Source organism: Myotis davidii, unplaced genomic scaffold, assembly GCF_000327345.1.
Source record: "Myotis davidii unplaced genomic scaffold, ASM32734v1 scaffold169, whole genome shotgun sequence".
Classification (NCBI taxonomy): Eukaryota; Metazoa; Chordata; class Mammalia; order Chiroptera; family Vespertilionidae; genus Myotis; species Myotis davidii.
In genome coordinates, this window is record NW_006383005.1 from 1,155,937 (window position 1) to 1,172,535 (window position 16,599).

The 16,599-nt window shown below is 39.3% G+C and overlaps 1 protein-coding gene across 2 annotated transcripts in view; it reads right to left on the reverse strand.

Annotated features, from left to right (window-relative positions):
• Window positions 1-16,599, reverse strand: part of POLD3 (polymerase (DNA-directed), delta 3, accessory subunit) — a 59,508-nt gene that overhangs the window by 36,341 nt on the left and 6,568 nt on the right. For both annotated transcript variants that reach the window (XM_015557505.1, XM_006777926.2), the window contains exons 3-5: window positions 10,065-10,167; window positions 4,411-4,450; window positions 2,520-2,652 (exon numbers count right to left, since the gene is read on the reverse strand). In XM_015557505.1, coding sequence (XP_015412991.1) covers window positions 2,520-2,652; window positions 4,411-4,450; window positions 10,065-10,167 — 276 coding nt within the window. The remainder of the gene's footprint in view (window positions 1-2,519; window positions 2,653-4,410; window positions 4,451-10,064; window positions 10,168-16,599) is intronic.

Sequence of the window (16,599 nt, forward strand, 5' to 3'; positions counted from 1 at the left end):
AAAAGTAACTTCAAATTGAACAGCCCCAAAGCTAGAATTTACAGTTCCAAAAATCTTCCACTGATTTATTGTGGTCCACATTAGAAAAGCCTACATTAACACAAATATTTTGTGCATCAGAATTATGAACAGACGGAAATCATTTCCTTTCACCCACAACTCTACATCTCTGGCCTTGCAGTGCTTCCATGTACAAGGAAAAGAGCAATGTTTTATTTCACCGTCAACATCTAAAGTTGGCCCCAAGACAACTCTTTCTCCATTTGGTCTACATTCCACACCTTAGGGTCAGGACCAGGAATTGGCAGTGAGGAGGAGACCCAACTAAGCTGGGAACTTGTCCGAAGAGAGAAGAATCTGCTCAATCCTAAAATTTCAACTTTCTTCCTGTCACAGCACTTCTTAAAAACACATGAAACAATGAGTCAGATCTCGGTTGGCCCATAATTCTCAGGACCAAATACTAAACTTCTTTATTGGAGAGAAATTCTTCACATTTTTACCAAAGCTACTTCAAGTATTTAAGTAAAGTTTCATTAAAGTGCTTGCTATTACCACATTTCTACTTGCCATATTTATTTTAGAGGTCCCTGTGCAATTTTTTTGAACCTTTGAGTCACCTTTATTCTTGTTTGCTTACTTGCTAGATACAACAGAAGAAATAATTTTTAGAGCTTAACATACCATGACTGGATTTTAATAGACTATTTTTGAAATCTAGTATAATTTACATAAATGTATCAGGTATTATTTCCTATAATATTTCCCTAGAAGACAAAGACTTATAAATTATTACTCTTCGGTTATATAATTATATTTAACACATATATGTATGCCTATTACAGTGAAGGTTCTAAACTAAAGGAAAAGAAATAATGTTTAACATTAGTTCATTCAACAATTATTTATTGAACGCTTATCATCTGCCAGGCACATTATGGGTAGAGAGTAGTTAACAAAATAGACACGATCCTTATTTTCATAGACCTTACAGAAATTGTGTTTGGCAATTCTATATCTATTTGACCTCTATCAGTTATCTCATCTCCCTAGTATTTTCAACCATTTCCTCTTTTATGGCTCTTTCCTAACAATACAAGTTCAAGGCACTCTCAGCTTTAAAACTGTGTATGTCTTCCCTTAGTCTCAGTTCCTCCTTAGCTACCTCCCTCTTTCTCCCCCATTTTATAGTCATATTTTCTAGAAAGAGTTATCTATATTAACTCAGCTGACCAGAATCTGGTCACTGCACTGAAAATGCTCTTTCCAAGACCATCACTATATCCAATGGACATTTTTCAGTTCCTATTTTACTTAGCTTCTCAGCAAGGTTTGAAATTATCAACCAGTTCCTCCTTGAAACTTTTTCCTTAGCTTTCAGAATTCTACATACTCTTGTAATTTTCCTCTTGTCTCTAGCTGCTCCCTCTCAGGCCCCCTTTTTTCTGACAATCCTTTAAAAATGGCTATCATTTAAACAATGCTTACTATGTGCCAAGCACAGTACTAAGTATTATACATACATTAATTCATTTAATGCTCTACGGCCCTGACAGGTTGGTTAGCTTCATTTTGCTGATGAGGAAACTGAAGCACAGAGAGATTAATTTGCCCAAGGACCTAGAGTTTTACTTTCTGTCTTTCTTTCATTCTATACATTCTCTCTGTATGACTATGTCTACCCGATTAATTACCTATTTTCTTTGATTCCAAAATCTGTATCTTCATCCCAGATAATCAGAATATTAAGCAGGCACTGGGCCATATTCACTCTATAGAGTGTAGCATGTTGTAGGTACACATCCGATCTTTGTTGTATGAATTTAAGTTATCCTTCTTAGCATCTATCAAAGTAGTAGGCATTCAACATGTATCTGGGGAACTGACCTGAACCCTCAATATAACCCCACAAAGTAGGAGTTACCTATCTAATTTAAAGATGAAGAAACCAAATCTCAAAGTGTTTAAATAATTTGTCCAAAGCCATGGAGGAGTACTAAGCAGCAAAGCCACGACCCACGCTCAGGACCACCAATTCTCAAAACCCACATGCATTATAGTCCATCACTTCCCTGTGCTATCAAGGATATCAAAGATGAACAAGATCAATACTGACTATGGAGGATCAATTGCTCTTGGATGGAAGGTGGGGGGATATCAAATTAGGAATAGTCTTTTGAAGGAAAACATTTGAACTGGTTCTTAAGAGTTGGGCAGAATTTAGACCAGCAGAGACTAGGGTAAAGGAGTAATGAGGGGGCACAACAAACATTTCTGGTGACAGTGACAGGATAAATACATGAGAAATAGATTTATGGGGAGTCCACTGGGGTTTTCAATATGGGTTGTGGCTGCTATTTTTCACCTTATGATGTACTAATAAAACCAGGCATGTGTCTTACTGCAAGATAAATGGGGTTTTACTAGACCTGGCATTCACTCTTAAGAGGCAGCCACTGTGTAAACATCTTACAAAATCAATTCGTAAAGAAGCCCACAAGGAACATTAAGGAGCTCACTTGCTGCAGTTCTGCAAGTTGCTTTTAAGGATGTCATAGTCGGTATTGAACAGAGGCCCACTGTCCTTTAGCATGGCTTTCTGGATGCTGTACACATGGACGCTGGCAGTCACAGCTAGCTTGGACTTCACTGCTACAAGTCAACAGGAAAAGCAGTCTGTTAACACACAACCTTCATAGCATGTGGGGACTTTAACAAGAAACCCTTCTGCATTAAAACCATTTACAACCTGTGGTGGTCCAAAAAGCTCTAAAAGGCCAAATAGCCACATACTGGTATACAGTATAACATCACCTCTTCTGTCTCCAACAGGGACGTTATGTATGACAAGGTAGGCGGTGGTGAGTCAGTTCTAAGCACAGCACCTGTGAGGGTATCACTCATCCAGTGGACACTTAGTAAATACTAATGAATGATTGATGATGACTGTGATTCTTTTTTTTCCAGTCAGGCAAGATTCTTACACTCCAGCATATAATGAGAAAGCAACTCTATAACAAATACTACTAACCAGGTGAGTATGCAAAGGAAAACACAAATGAACACCAGAGGAACAAACTTTAGGTTCCATAAAGGAAAGGACTATGCCCAATTTGTTCCAAGTCTCTAGTGACTAGCCCAGAGCTTGACACAGAGTATACACTCACTGTGTATTGGTTATCAACTGAATGAATCTTGCTTTGCCTACCAATGTGGGAACTCAGAAAGAAAAAAGTAGACAACTCCACCCTTCTGAATACATCATATTAATTTGTAATAAAACAACTCCACCAGCGGGAGTCTTTCTTTATAAAGTATAATTGTGTAGCCCTGGCTGGTTTGGCTCAGTGGTTGGAGGATCAGCCTGTGGACCCAAGGGTTCAATTCCAGATCAAGGGCATGTACCTCTGTTGTGGGTTCCCTCCCCACCCGCCGATCTGGGTGCATGCGGGAGGCAACCAATCAATGTGTCTCTCCCACACTGATATTTCTCTTTCTATCTCTCCCCTCCCTCTCCCTCTCTCTAAAAATCAATGGGGAAAAAAATCCTCGAGCAAGGATGAACAAAAGAAAAGACAGTGCAGTACTGTGTGCCTTTTAACCTTCAGTCAAAGTGTCAATGTAAACTTCTGACTTTTCTAACTTGTACACATTGCCCCAGTTGCAGGCTCAATCCCTGGTAAGGGGCAAGCAGGAGGGCAACCAATCATGTGTCTCTCTCACATCGATGTTTCTTTTTCTCTCTCTCTTTCACTCCCTCCCTTCCTCTCCCCTCCTTCCCTCCCTCCCTCCTCCTTCACCCTCCCTTTCACTCTCTCTAAAAATCAACTGAAAAAATATTCTTGAGTAAAGATTTTTTAAAAAATAATTTTTTTAAAAACTACAATAATGCAGGTTTTGTCTTGAGGCATAAGTCCAAGATCATGTGGAGCCCACTGCCTGTTATACAATTCTTCTGAATTGAGTTTTTAAAAAATAGAACAATAGCAGTTTGAAACCAATAGACAAATTTAATTTAGAAATTATATTGTCTTTCTGACTTTAGAAAAGATTCTTTTTCTATCTAAAAATAACTGTTACAGAACACAACACATTTAGAGAATACTATCTTTTTACAGTTGATTAGATGCTCCATATGGTATTCATGATAGTTTTTTGTATGTCTGTCACGAGTTTTGAAATCCTGTGATTAAAGTGCTTTATAAATGTTAGCAGCTATTGACTTTAAAAATGGAAGTTAGGCAGACGTAGTATATTTTAATGTTTCAGAAACTACTTATAAAAAGCATATACATATTTTCAGTTAAATAGCTAACTAAATTGTATGTAAATGTTAGAGGGCAGATTTTTTTTTTTTAGTGTACCTAAATTGATGCTATAAAAGTAAAATTTGCTAAATTGCTAACTTACCTTCCAATTTATCTTCTCTCACTACTGCAACCTTGTGGCACTGTAAGGAAATAACACTTCATTAATGTTAAGTGCAACTTGCAATTTTAAAGTTTCCTAGCCAATAATTCAATTGCACTTGGATGTAAAATTAGGAACATTAAGTACCCCTGAAAATATGTTACAGTTTAATAGTTATACTCATTTTTAACTTGCTTATATTAAAACTTCTCAGTGAGGTTAAGTGATAGAATATAAATATCAATACAATTTTTTAAAAACCCACAGCATCTCAAATCAGTGTGAAGAAAAGAGGACTTTTTAATAGATAATGTAATGAGAGTTTAATCACATGGAACTCAATAACAATTGGACATGTCTCTCAAACCATAGAACAATAAATCAATTCTTAATGGATCTGAGATCTAAATGTAAAGAATGAAACCAGCCCTAGCCAGTTTGGCTCAGTGGATAGAGCGTTGGCTTGCAGACTGAAGGATCCCGGGTTCGATTCCGGTCAAGGGCATGTACTTCAGTTGCAGGCTCCTCCCCGGCCCGGCCCCTGGTCAGGGCACGTTCCAGAGGCAACTAATCGATGTGTTTCTCTCACATCAATATTTCTCTGTGTCTTTCCCTCTCTCTTCCACTCTCTCTAAAAAAAATCAATGGAAAATATCATTGGGTGAGGATTAAAAACAACAAACAAACAAACAAAAGAATGAAACCATAATAAGCACTAAAAGAAAATATGGGTGAATTCTTCGATAAACTAATATGATCTGAAAATGGAGAAGTTTCCTAACTGTAATTCAAAAATAATAAAAATAATCCATAAAAATTGACAACCAACTTTTAGATGACAAAAAAAAAATAAAAAGTTTAACCAAAGTACAAAGACAAACGATAAAGTAGAAAAAAAGTCCGCAAGTTACATCACAAAGGGTTAATATATAGCTTCTAAAATAGAGAAAACAAAGACTAGCAATCCTTTAAAAAATGAGCAAGATGTATGAACAGAGACAGTTCACAGAAAAAGAAATGCAAATAACCCTGAAACATATGACAAGTGCTGTGTGGAAACAGGCATTCACGTAACATTGCTGCTGGGAATAGAGAGGTATTTGGCAATACCCAACGAAGTACATAAACATCCTACTTCTAGGAATGTAACCTTTAAACACACTGGCAAAAATATAGAGAACACATATACGCTGAACTATTCACTGCAGAACTATTTGTAATAGCCAAAGATTATAAATAACTCAAATAACTGTCAATAAGTGACAGCTGAATAAACTAAGGAATATCTACTAGAGGCCCAATGCACGAAATTCATGCACGGGTACGGTCCCTAGTGGCTGCCTGCCGCCACTGCCACCAGCCCTGCTCCTTGGGTGAACTCCCGGTTGAGGGGACAATTTGCATATTGGGCTTTTATTATATAGGATGTAGGATCATGTGGCTATAAAAAGAATGCAGAATATTTCTGTAACTACTATGGAGTAACGCTCAGGATCTACTATTAAGTAGAAGTAAAAAAAGCAAAGTACAAAATAGAATGTAATGTATAAAAATTATCTAAAAAGGGGGGTTATATGAATATAACTAGTTGGTGGTTTAACTACAGAGGAATTATTTCAAGTGATTCTAAAACATAGACTGATTGTGCATCTCTAGTAGGATACAGCCTACAGACAAAAACAACTGCAAAGAAGTGAAACCATTTTCAGTAATTGTATTGTTTCTAAAAATATTGGTTTGCTTTTCTAAATCTTATATATTTGGCTAAAGCAGACACATATTTATGTTAATGTAGGAACCACCAAAATTCACATCATAAGAGAGCAATGTAAAATCAAATAGCTTTTTTTAAAAAAATGTAATTGTAAATCTGAACAAAACAGGCATTCTTAAAAATGTCATATTCTGCAAAGCTGTATAATAAAAATTACAGAGCTTAAGAGAAAAAGAGCATTAGGAACTAACCACTCAAACCTATGCAACTTTGTATTAAGAGCCCTAAAAATAATAATTTCTACCCTCAGGAAAAAACTTGGACAACCCAGAGAGCTCAGTGTGGCTATATGCTGCTTCATGGGATACTGAAAATGCATAAAAACAACTCAGTGGAAATGCCAGCTTGCTTGCTAAAACAACACACACCAGAGTAGAGCTCCAATTCAGTTGGTTCCTATTAAAAGGAGGACACAGAGTAAGTTCAGTATTCACAAACCCAGAGCCTGGCTGAGGCTAAGCCCCCTTGCTTTTTAGCACTTAAAGAAAAAGGAAAAACATGGCTAGTTATTGAGAGCAAGTTCTTCTTTATAGAAAAATTCCAGCCAATAGCATGCAGAAAGAATGACAAAAGTAGAGCACCACCATTTTGTGAATTAATGATCTAGGCCAGTGGTCGGCAAACTTATTAGTCAACAGAACCAAATATCAACAGTACAACGAATGGAATTCCTTTTGAGAGCCAAATTTTTTAAACTTAAACTATATAGGTAGGTACATTGTTATTAACTTAATTAGGGTACTCCTAAGCTGGCCTTTGCTAAAAACGTGCTCAATCTGATTGAGGTACGTTCGCTGAGGTCGACCCCTCCCAACTCTCCCCTCCACACTCGTCTTACATACTTGTTTCCATCTATCTCCTTTCCGAAAACTGACTTCTGCACATGGGCCACGAAGTTTCAATTGCACTGTATGTGCGTGCCCGCACATGGTATTTTGTGAAAGAGCCACACTCAAGGGGCCAAAGAGCCGCATGTGGCTCGCGAGCCGTGGTTTGCCAACCACTGATCTAGGCAATAATAAAAATCAATCTCAGCTAAAATCATTAGATGAAAAAAGCTAGTAGGGAATTTCATAAAGGATGGACCAAGCTGACAACCTCTAACAACACAAAAAGAACCAACCAAATGTCCCACTGAAATGTGCAAACAGTTCTTTAGGAGACTCTGGGATGAGATCAGAGGGAGGCTTTTACGTTCTATGTGTTGTTAAACATTTTTTAGAAGAATCACGATCGCTGGAAAAATAAAAAGTCTAGTATTGTTAAACATCCATACAAAGTCTCTAATGAATCTTTTTCTTTCTAGAAACACTTAAAAATTAAAGAAGAAATTAAAGAGAACAAAACTTGAAATTATGCTTAATAGTCTGCCTTCCCATAAGAGGCCTCTCTTTAAGGAAAAAACATGGGTAACATCACCCACACTTGGCCAGTCATCCTCAGGGTCCACAGAGCTGCCCTGTGGCTGTGAAGAGGGTGAATACAGGGCTCAAAATCCTCACAATCACTTCACCCATGGCAATCCTACTCTCAGTATATTGTTTATATTAGGATTCTAAAGGTTTCATTTGAAAGCATTCTACTGCTTACAAAAATATTTGCAGAACTTAAATTTAAAAATAAAAGGCCTTTATAAGCAAGCCACAGTATAGACGTTTTTAACTGATATCAGTTACACATCATTTTGAAAAATGGTCTCAAAGAAATGCACGGAGGAACACAATCTAAATACACTTTCAGGGGTTTTTCCAGGCATCTCCTGAATCCCAAAGACCATGCAAAGTTCCCAACTTAAGAACCTCTGCTTAAGTGGCTTAGAATAAAAATCTACAACTCGATCTTAAAACATATATTCTTAACCTTAAGTCCTGCTCCAGAAGATATATGAACACTTACAATTTTATGAATTCTTTCAGATTCTCAAAAATAAATAAATAAATAAATAATCAGTGGCCAAAAAAATAAAACCCACTGCTTTAAAGAAACACAATGATTCCCAGGTAAAGAATTGACTATTACTAGACTGAAGGCTGCCTTAAGAAAGACAGGAGAGAGCTAGTTAACCCTGGAAAGAAAGGGAAAGGAGGCAGCCAAATGCAAATTCTGGCAATCTTATCTAATAAAAGACAAAAAGGGTAATTGACCGTACCTTGGCTACGCTTCCCATTGGCTAATCAGGGTGATATGCAAATTAACCGCCAACAAAGATGGCGGTTAATTTGCATACATAGGCTCCAAGCGGTGGAGCAAAGCCAAACGTACCCGAAGCCACTGAGCAGCAAGGCCTCACGGCCCCGGGAACAGCGGAGCCGCGAAGCCTGACGGCCAAGGGGGTTGGGGGGGTGGCTCTGGCCAGAGAAAAACTGGTGCCAGCAGCCAAGGGAAGGGAAGGCCTATTGCACGAATCTCTTCGTGCAACAGGCCTCTACTATCTATATAAGAGCCATACAGCCCTAACCGGTTTGGCTCAGTGGATTGAGCGTCGGCCTGCAGACTGAAGGGTCCCAGGTTCGATTCCGGTCAAGGGCATATATATACCTTGGTTGCAGGCACATCCCCAGTAGGAGGTGTGCAAGAGGCAGCTGATCGATGTTTCTCTCTCATCGATGTTTCTAACTCTCTATCCCTCTCTCTTCCTCTCTATAAAAAATCAATAAAAATATATTTAAAAAAAAAAAGAGCCATACAAAGAGAGAACTCTGGTGCCAGTTTTATTTCTGAGAGTAAATGAACCAGGTCTGCTTAATTTTGTGTTCAGGCATATAATGACATCTGATTCTCCACTTGCAAATATTTCGATTATCACCTGGCTTGCTAACTAACTTACCAACAAGGAAAGAAATTTGCTGTTCAGGGAGTATAAGGATTTGATCCCCAACACTTTTGTTTCTCCTTGTAAATCACTAAATTGCCATTCTCGTTTTATATCTCCCATGCTTGGGACTCTGTTGCTATAAGACAAATCCAGTCAGTATTTTGAGAAATCAAGCTTCTTAACGTACGAGTCTGAAGGAAAGTCAAAGGGAAGAGGAACATATATATTAGTGGATCTCTGAGGAGCCCTGGTCCTTGGGCTACGTTCTGTAGGGCTGATGGTAGTGGAAAAAGCAAAAAGAACCTTCCATTAGGAGGTTAGGGGAAGTGAGAACAGAAACAATGTGCCTTAGAGGAAGCCAGAGAGGAGGAATTATCAAATTTCCCAAGGATCAGTCTGGTGCAGAAGGAACAAGTTATTGCAGCAGAGCTTCCAAGTCATGGGAGTAGCAGAATGATCCCTTTGCCCCTCGGAGGGACATGGAAGTAGCTAAGAGAAAGTCAGTAGACCTGAGAAAGTTTTGTGGTCAGGATGATGAAAATGCAGCAGTGACCTGAGCTGAGGGGTGACCAGACTGGAAGACATGAATGAGAATAAAGATGTTCCCAACCCACCCCTCTGCATTCTTAGCCCCATCCTTCAGCCACTTAGACATAAGCTACTGAAATGATCAAATTAATACCAATTTCATTTAAAAAATAATAAAATTATACTTTCTGAACACCTGCATGTGTGACTTGACATTTGAACAGGATGGAAACTAACCATCATTTTCCCTAATACATCCTCAAGAGGAAGAAAGAGAAGTAGCAGACGCAGTCTCCTAATGTCTTGCTGCCGAGGAAAATTGCTAATAATGTTATAGTCTCTGCATCACAGCCAAGATATTACCAAAACTTCTCAGAGTTTTAAGTTTAGTCTAAAATTCAAAACAATCACCTACAGGTAGCTTTCTAAAACTTCCATAATACTAAATCTTGTGTTCCCCTTCCCCCCCACTCCGTGTTATTTGACAGTTGATAGCTCAAACATATTTAAGCTCATTGTAAGATTCTGAGAACTTACCAAATGTCCATTCTGAACAAGACTGCCAGACACTAAATAGGTGACATGCAGTTGGGCTCCTGAATTTTCCTTTCGCTTCCTTTCAACATAATCATACAGCATCCTGTTCCAAACAAAAGGCACAATAAAGCCATTAGCAAGATTTTTTTACCTCATCAACTTTTAATTTGTGACTTGCAAGTTAGGTATATTAAATCTGACAGTTCATCACATTTTCTACAGAATTTTCGCTCAGTTTATGGACCCAGAATTAGACTGGGGTCACTTACTGAATTGGCACAGTGACCCCGTTCATAACTGAAATAAAAGAAATCTAGTAATAGGCCCAGAGAGAGTGAACCTGCAATAAAACAGTAACATATAATGAATAGAACACTCAACCAAGAATAAGTTCAGTCACTATGTGATTCTGGATAAGTTAATTTTTCTAGGCCTCTTAACATCCTGAGGTATAAACAGGAGGGTACTAGATAGATTAGTGACTCTTTTCCCTGGGATTCATTGGCCATCTATAACCCTCCACCCCTCAAATTGGGAGGTAAAGTGTATTTTTATGCAGGGAGACAGTTCAGGGTTCTCAAAAGTTTCTCAAAAGGGTTCCAAAACATTAAGAACCACTAAGTAAATGATCACAAATGTCCAGCTTTGAAATCCCAGTTTTACAATCACTCAGATTCAATGCTGTTTCAGAACTGCAGAATGAACAGCCTACTCCCACTGCCCAGTGCTCTGAGCATCCATTAAACCGAGACTGTCAAACACCTGATATAGAAATAATGTTGCTTTCAGTAACATCCCTAAATTCATTTTATCCTTATGATCCAGCAAGTATCAGAGGTTGGCTCCCCTCAATAACTCACAGATTAACAAAAACGACAAAAGAGATATATCATTTTTATCTTTTATTTCAAGAAATATATACAGAGTCTCTATAATATGTCAGACTTCTGCCAAGAACAGCTAGAAACTCAAACTCAAAAATTCCAAGGGAAACTCAACCCTACACGGTTGACCACTCTCTTCTTGAAGCATCTGCTCTCTTAGCTTCCATGATCCTGTGCCCCAATGAGTCCCCTGCTACCCAACCCTCTAATTGCCCTGCTCCATTTCCTGCACAGACTTGATTACCTCCTCCTTTTCCATAATAGTTGGGGCTCTGTCTTTAGCTATCTTTTCACTCTGTATATTAGTGACCAACCATCTGGGTTTGCCTGGATTTGAGAGGTTTCCTGAGGCATGGACTTCTGGTGCTAAAATCAACAGTCCTGGGCCAACCAGGATGGTTGGTCTATTTCATTCATCCCCATGGCTTCACTAATTCCTGACAACAACATCTGCCTAAGCCACCCAAGCCAGAAATCTGGGAGTCATTATCCTTCACTTCTCCCTTTCCAGTGAGTTGCCAAATCTAGTCAGTTCTCCTTCCCAAGTAATTCTTGATTCCATGCCCTTTAAATCTCTTGACTGGACTATTTCAATTCCAAGTGTCAATTCTGCACCCCCACCCCTTCATTATCCACAAGGCTGCCACAGGAAAATGCAAATCAAGTCATTCGGTCAACAAAACTTTACTGAGTGGCCAGTTTCTGTTCTATGCCTTAGGGCAGAGGTCCTCAAACTTTTTAAACAGGGGGCCAGTTCACTGTCCCTCAGACGGTTGGAGGGCAGAACTATAGTTTAAAAGAAAACTATGAACAAATTCCTATGCACACTGCACATATCTTATTTTGAAGTAAAAAAACAAAATGGGAACAAATGCAATATTTGTATTTGCATGTGGCCCGCAGGCCGTAGTTTGAGGACCCCTGCCTTAGGGAGAGAGCAATAACAAAGCAAAGTTCCTAACCTTTTACACCTTACACTGCAGAAAAGAGAGACAAATAAATAAGTAAATGTATGTTGAGTGGTAGCAAATCTATAGAGGGAAAAGTCAGAATAGAGAGTGCCTGAGAAGAACTTTTGCTGTTTTATGTAAGGTGATTAGGAAAGGCCTCGTGAGCAGAGCCCTGCAGGAAGGGAGGAAGCCACCACTGTGGATATCTTGGGGAATAATGTTCCAGGCAGAGAGATCAGCATATGCAAAGGTTCTGAGGCAAGAATGTAGGCAAGGTCGGAAGAACAGAAAGGAGGCAAGTGTGCTGACACAGAATAAGGAAGAATAGTGGTGGCAGAGACAGCCAAGTGCCAGGGCTTTGTGGCCCTGTGTAGAACTGGAAACAAGGAAGTCATCAGAAGGCTTAGAGCAGAAATACTATGACCTCACTTTTAAGAAGGGTCCACTCTGACTTCTGTGTGTAAAATACACTGCTGATGGGTAAGGAAGGAAGCAGGGAGACTAGTCAGAAGGCTACTGCAGTAACCCAGGCTAGAGACGATGGTGGCTCAGATGAGGGTGGTCACAATGGAAGTAGTAAATTAGTGGAAAAATTCTGGGAGAACATAAAGGGAAAAACAACAGTATTTCCTGATGGGTATAAGAGAAAAAGGAGTTATGAATGATTGAACTAACCAGCTCAAAGAATAAAGTTATCATTCACTGAGATGGAGAAAAGCAGAAGTAGGTGTTGAGGGCAGAAATCAGGAGTTAGCTTTTGGGGCTTGGTAAGTCTGAGATGCCAGTTAGTCATTAAGTGATGTTGAAAAGTAGTTGGTATTCTTGTCTTTAGTATTACACTTTCGTCAAAATTTTTCAGTAGCTCTCCATCCCCTAAGGATCAACTCCAACTCCCCAGTAATGACATGTAAGACGCTTCTTGTTCTGGACCCCCGTATCTCTCACACACACACTATTTTCAGTCTTATTGAGGCAGGATAAGGAGCTAGGCAGATTCCTTGGCAAGTGGAGTGGGTAAACTGAGGCAGATAGCTGAACAAACTGGCCAAGCAATTTATAGCCAGATTCAGAAGGTCACCTTCCTAGGGATAACATTTAGGCCTCAGTTGTTTCAGCTCCCAGCCCGGAAAAGCAGCAAAACCAGGTGGACGACACCAGGACCAATTGTAATGACTAACAACTGCCTGCCCTGGCACCGACCAGTCAGGAAGACCATGACCCTGGTAAAGCACACCTGGAAACTAGTGCATATTCTACTAAAACCCTCCCCTGAGACCTCTCCTAAGATTCCCGCCTACAAGAGAGAGAGAAAAACCGCCGAGACAAAGGACCCAGCTCATGCTTTCCCTTTAGGGAGCACCCCCTCCCCTTCCCCTTTCTCCTCTTCCTCCCCAAGAGGCACGCATCTCCTAAACTCTAAGGGTCCCCAAGAGACTTGCAACCAGGGAGCAATGGGAAACGGCAGTCTGTCCTGGGCTAACCCCCTGAACCTGTCTCCAAAGCCCCCTTTTCTCTGACTTCCCAGTGAGCCAAAGCAGCCCAGCCTGGGCTCTCCTGTTGCGTTTCCTATGCTAAGATCTTCCTTAATTCACTGCTGTCAGCTTTAATATATGTACCCTCATAGTCACCTGGACTCATGTTGTGAAATTTTTACTGCACAAAGTCAAGAACCCACAAACTACGGGCTGGCCCTAGGCAGGCAGACATGTTCAGGGCCAGGTCCCCTGTCCCGTAACATCATGAAACATTCTGCAGTTCCCTTTGCTCCTTTGTATTCCCTTTGTTCTGCCTGAAATGCTCTGCCCAGACCTCATCTACCTAACTCCTTACACAGACAGCAGATCAGTTATCACCTCCTATGTGAAGCCTTCCCTAAAACCACAGGCCAGCAGGACACCCCTGCCTCCTAAGCTCTAACAGAGTCCATCCCATACCTGTTATTAGAGCACGCACCACGCTGGTTTCTAACTGCTTATATATCTGCCATCCCTAGTGGGCTATAAGCTCACTAAGGACAAAACTGTACCATATTTAGCATTTTTATTGATCACTCTATCTTGTTCTCTTTAGTGTTTCCTTCCATGCAGCAACTGCATTAGGGAAAATAAGGTAACACAAATTCATGAACATTTTCGTTTACTTATGCTAGTTAGGACCATGCTAATAGAAGAAATGATAGGCAGGTACCATGCCCAAGATGCTCTCAAGCTTGCTGACTAAATCTTTTATCTATAAGTCTATCATCACATACATCCTCCAAGTATTTATCTCTCCAAATCAACTCCAGTTCTTTTATATTAACAGGGAAGTCAAAACTGCACAAACTCTTTTTGAAAAATGTCATTCGGCATGCCTTCTCTAAAACATGTTTATCTCATTTGATCGCACAAAACATTTTACCAATAAAATATGCAAAATATCCTTAAATATGAATGAAAATATATATATGAATTCTTATAAGATGCCCTTCCTACAGATATGATTAACTATATCGTCTCATTTTAATTTATTAATTTTCCCTCCTGATCAGATCCACCCATAATTTTTACCAGGACAAATACAGTGTATAGGGATACTGCCTGCCCTAACCCAATTTAATTCCTTCACAGTATTTTTACAACTTGAAATTATCTTGTATAAATCAATGATGGGAAGGACCTTGTCTATCAGGTTTGCTGTTTTATGACAGAGCCTAAAATAATACTAAATATATAGTAAGAACTGAAAAAAATACTTCTTTAATAAATCAAGCAAATCAATACCAATCAGGCCCAATCACTGCCCTCAGCGCCAGCAATGATACTTTACATGCTTCCACTATAGAAAAAGCCAATAGTAGAAAGACAAATATTGTATGATTTCACCCATATGTGGAATCTAATGAACCAAATAAAATAACAAGCACAACAGAAACAGACTTATAGATACAAAGAATAGACTGACAGCTCAGAGAGGAGGGGAGTTGAGGGTTAGGTGAAAAACTGAAGGGATTAAGCAAAAAACAAAACACAAAAACCACAAAAAATTTAAAGACACAGACAACAGTATGATGATTGCCATAGGGAAAGGGGGAGGTAGTAGAGGATAAAGGGGGTGGATAATGGTGATAGGAGACTTGACTTTGGGTGGTGAACACACAAAACAATGTACACCTGAAACCTATATAATTTTATTAATCGATGTAACTCCAATAAATTCAATAAAAATTTAAAAAATAAAATGAGAATATTTCAAATGTTAAAAATAAATAAGTGAATAAATACTTATACCATCTCTTGTATAAAAGGCCCATGGCCGTCACACCATCATGACCAAATGAGCAGTGGCTCTCGACTCTCGCCGCAGGGCAGAGCGCGAGCTACTAGTGGCAGAGGGCTACTAGCGGCGGAGGCCAGGGCAGCCAGCTGAGGCAAGCAGAAACGAGCTATTCGCGCATGATTTTGTGCACTGGGCCTCTAGTAGGTAAAATAAGAAAAGGTGACAGGACACTCAAGTCTCAATTTTCTCAACTGTTCAGAGATTGATAACACCCATTACATTGGATTGCTAACAAGATTATGTGAGATAAATGTTTGTGAAAATATCTACCATAGTACTTAGTATTCAACAAATATTCATTAGTACCTATTACGTGCCAAGCACTAAAGGTACAGCGTGACATACTGTTTTTTCCAAAAATGTCTGCAACAATGTCACCCATCCCACATGCTCTTCTATGTCCACCCAGAAAGAGGTGGACTCCATCCCCTCCTCTTGAATCTGGGAAGGCTAGTGACTCATTTAAACCAAAAGAATAAAGTAGACATGAAACTGCTTGGCTTTTGAGGCAGGCAGCGTCTGCCTTGTGCTGGAACACTAGCTTTTAAAGTCCCAGGGTGCTGTGTAAGAAGTCCGACTACCCAGAGACACCATACTCTGATGAAAGCCCGGACCATCCTAAACAGACCACATGCAATGTCTGGTCAACAGCCTCAGCCAAAGGCCAGCATCAACCGTAGGCACAAAGAAGCCTACAGATGATAGGGCTCCAGACACTGGGGATTCTTAGCTGAGGCACCAGACACCATGGAGCAGAGATAAGTTATTCTCACTGTACACCACCTAACTTGAAAATGATAGTCTTTTTGTGAGGACTGAGAGACTTTTAACATATTAACAAGCACTTGGTACACAGAAACCTTAAATATAGTGATAATTATTGGTGTAAGAACTAAAACTACAAAACTCTTTGAATAAAACAGAAGTAAATCTTCTTGATCTGGTGTTAGCTTTCTTAGACACTATAGAAAAGCACAAGCAACAGAAAGAAAATAATATATTGGACTTCTTCAACAATAAAAACTTTTGTGTTTCAAAGGACACCATCAACAAAGTACAAAGACAAGAATGGAAGAAATTTTTTGCAAATCATATATCTGATCAGGGTCTAGTGTCCAGAAAATATAAAAAACTCTTATAATTCAACAATAAAAAAGACAAATAACCCAATGAAAAAAGGGGCAAAGGATCAGAATAAATATTTCTCCAAAGATATACAAATGGCTAAGAACATGAAAAGATGATCAGCACCATTAGTCATTAGGGAATTGCAAATCAAAACCATGATACCACTTCGCACCCATTAGGATGGCTAAAATTTAAAAAAGACAGATAATCAAGAGTTGAAAAGAATATGGAGAAATTGGAACCCTCAAACATTGT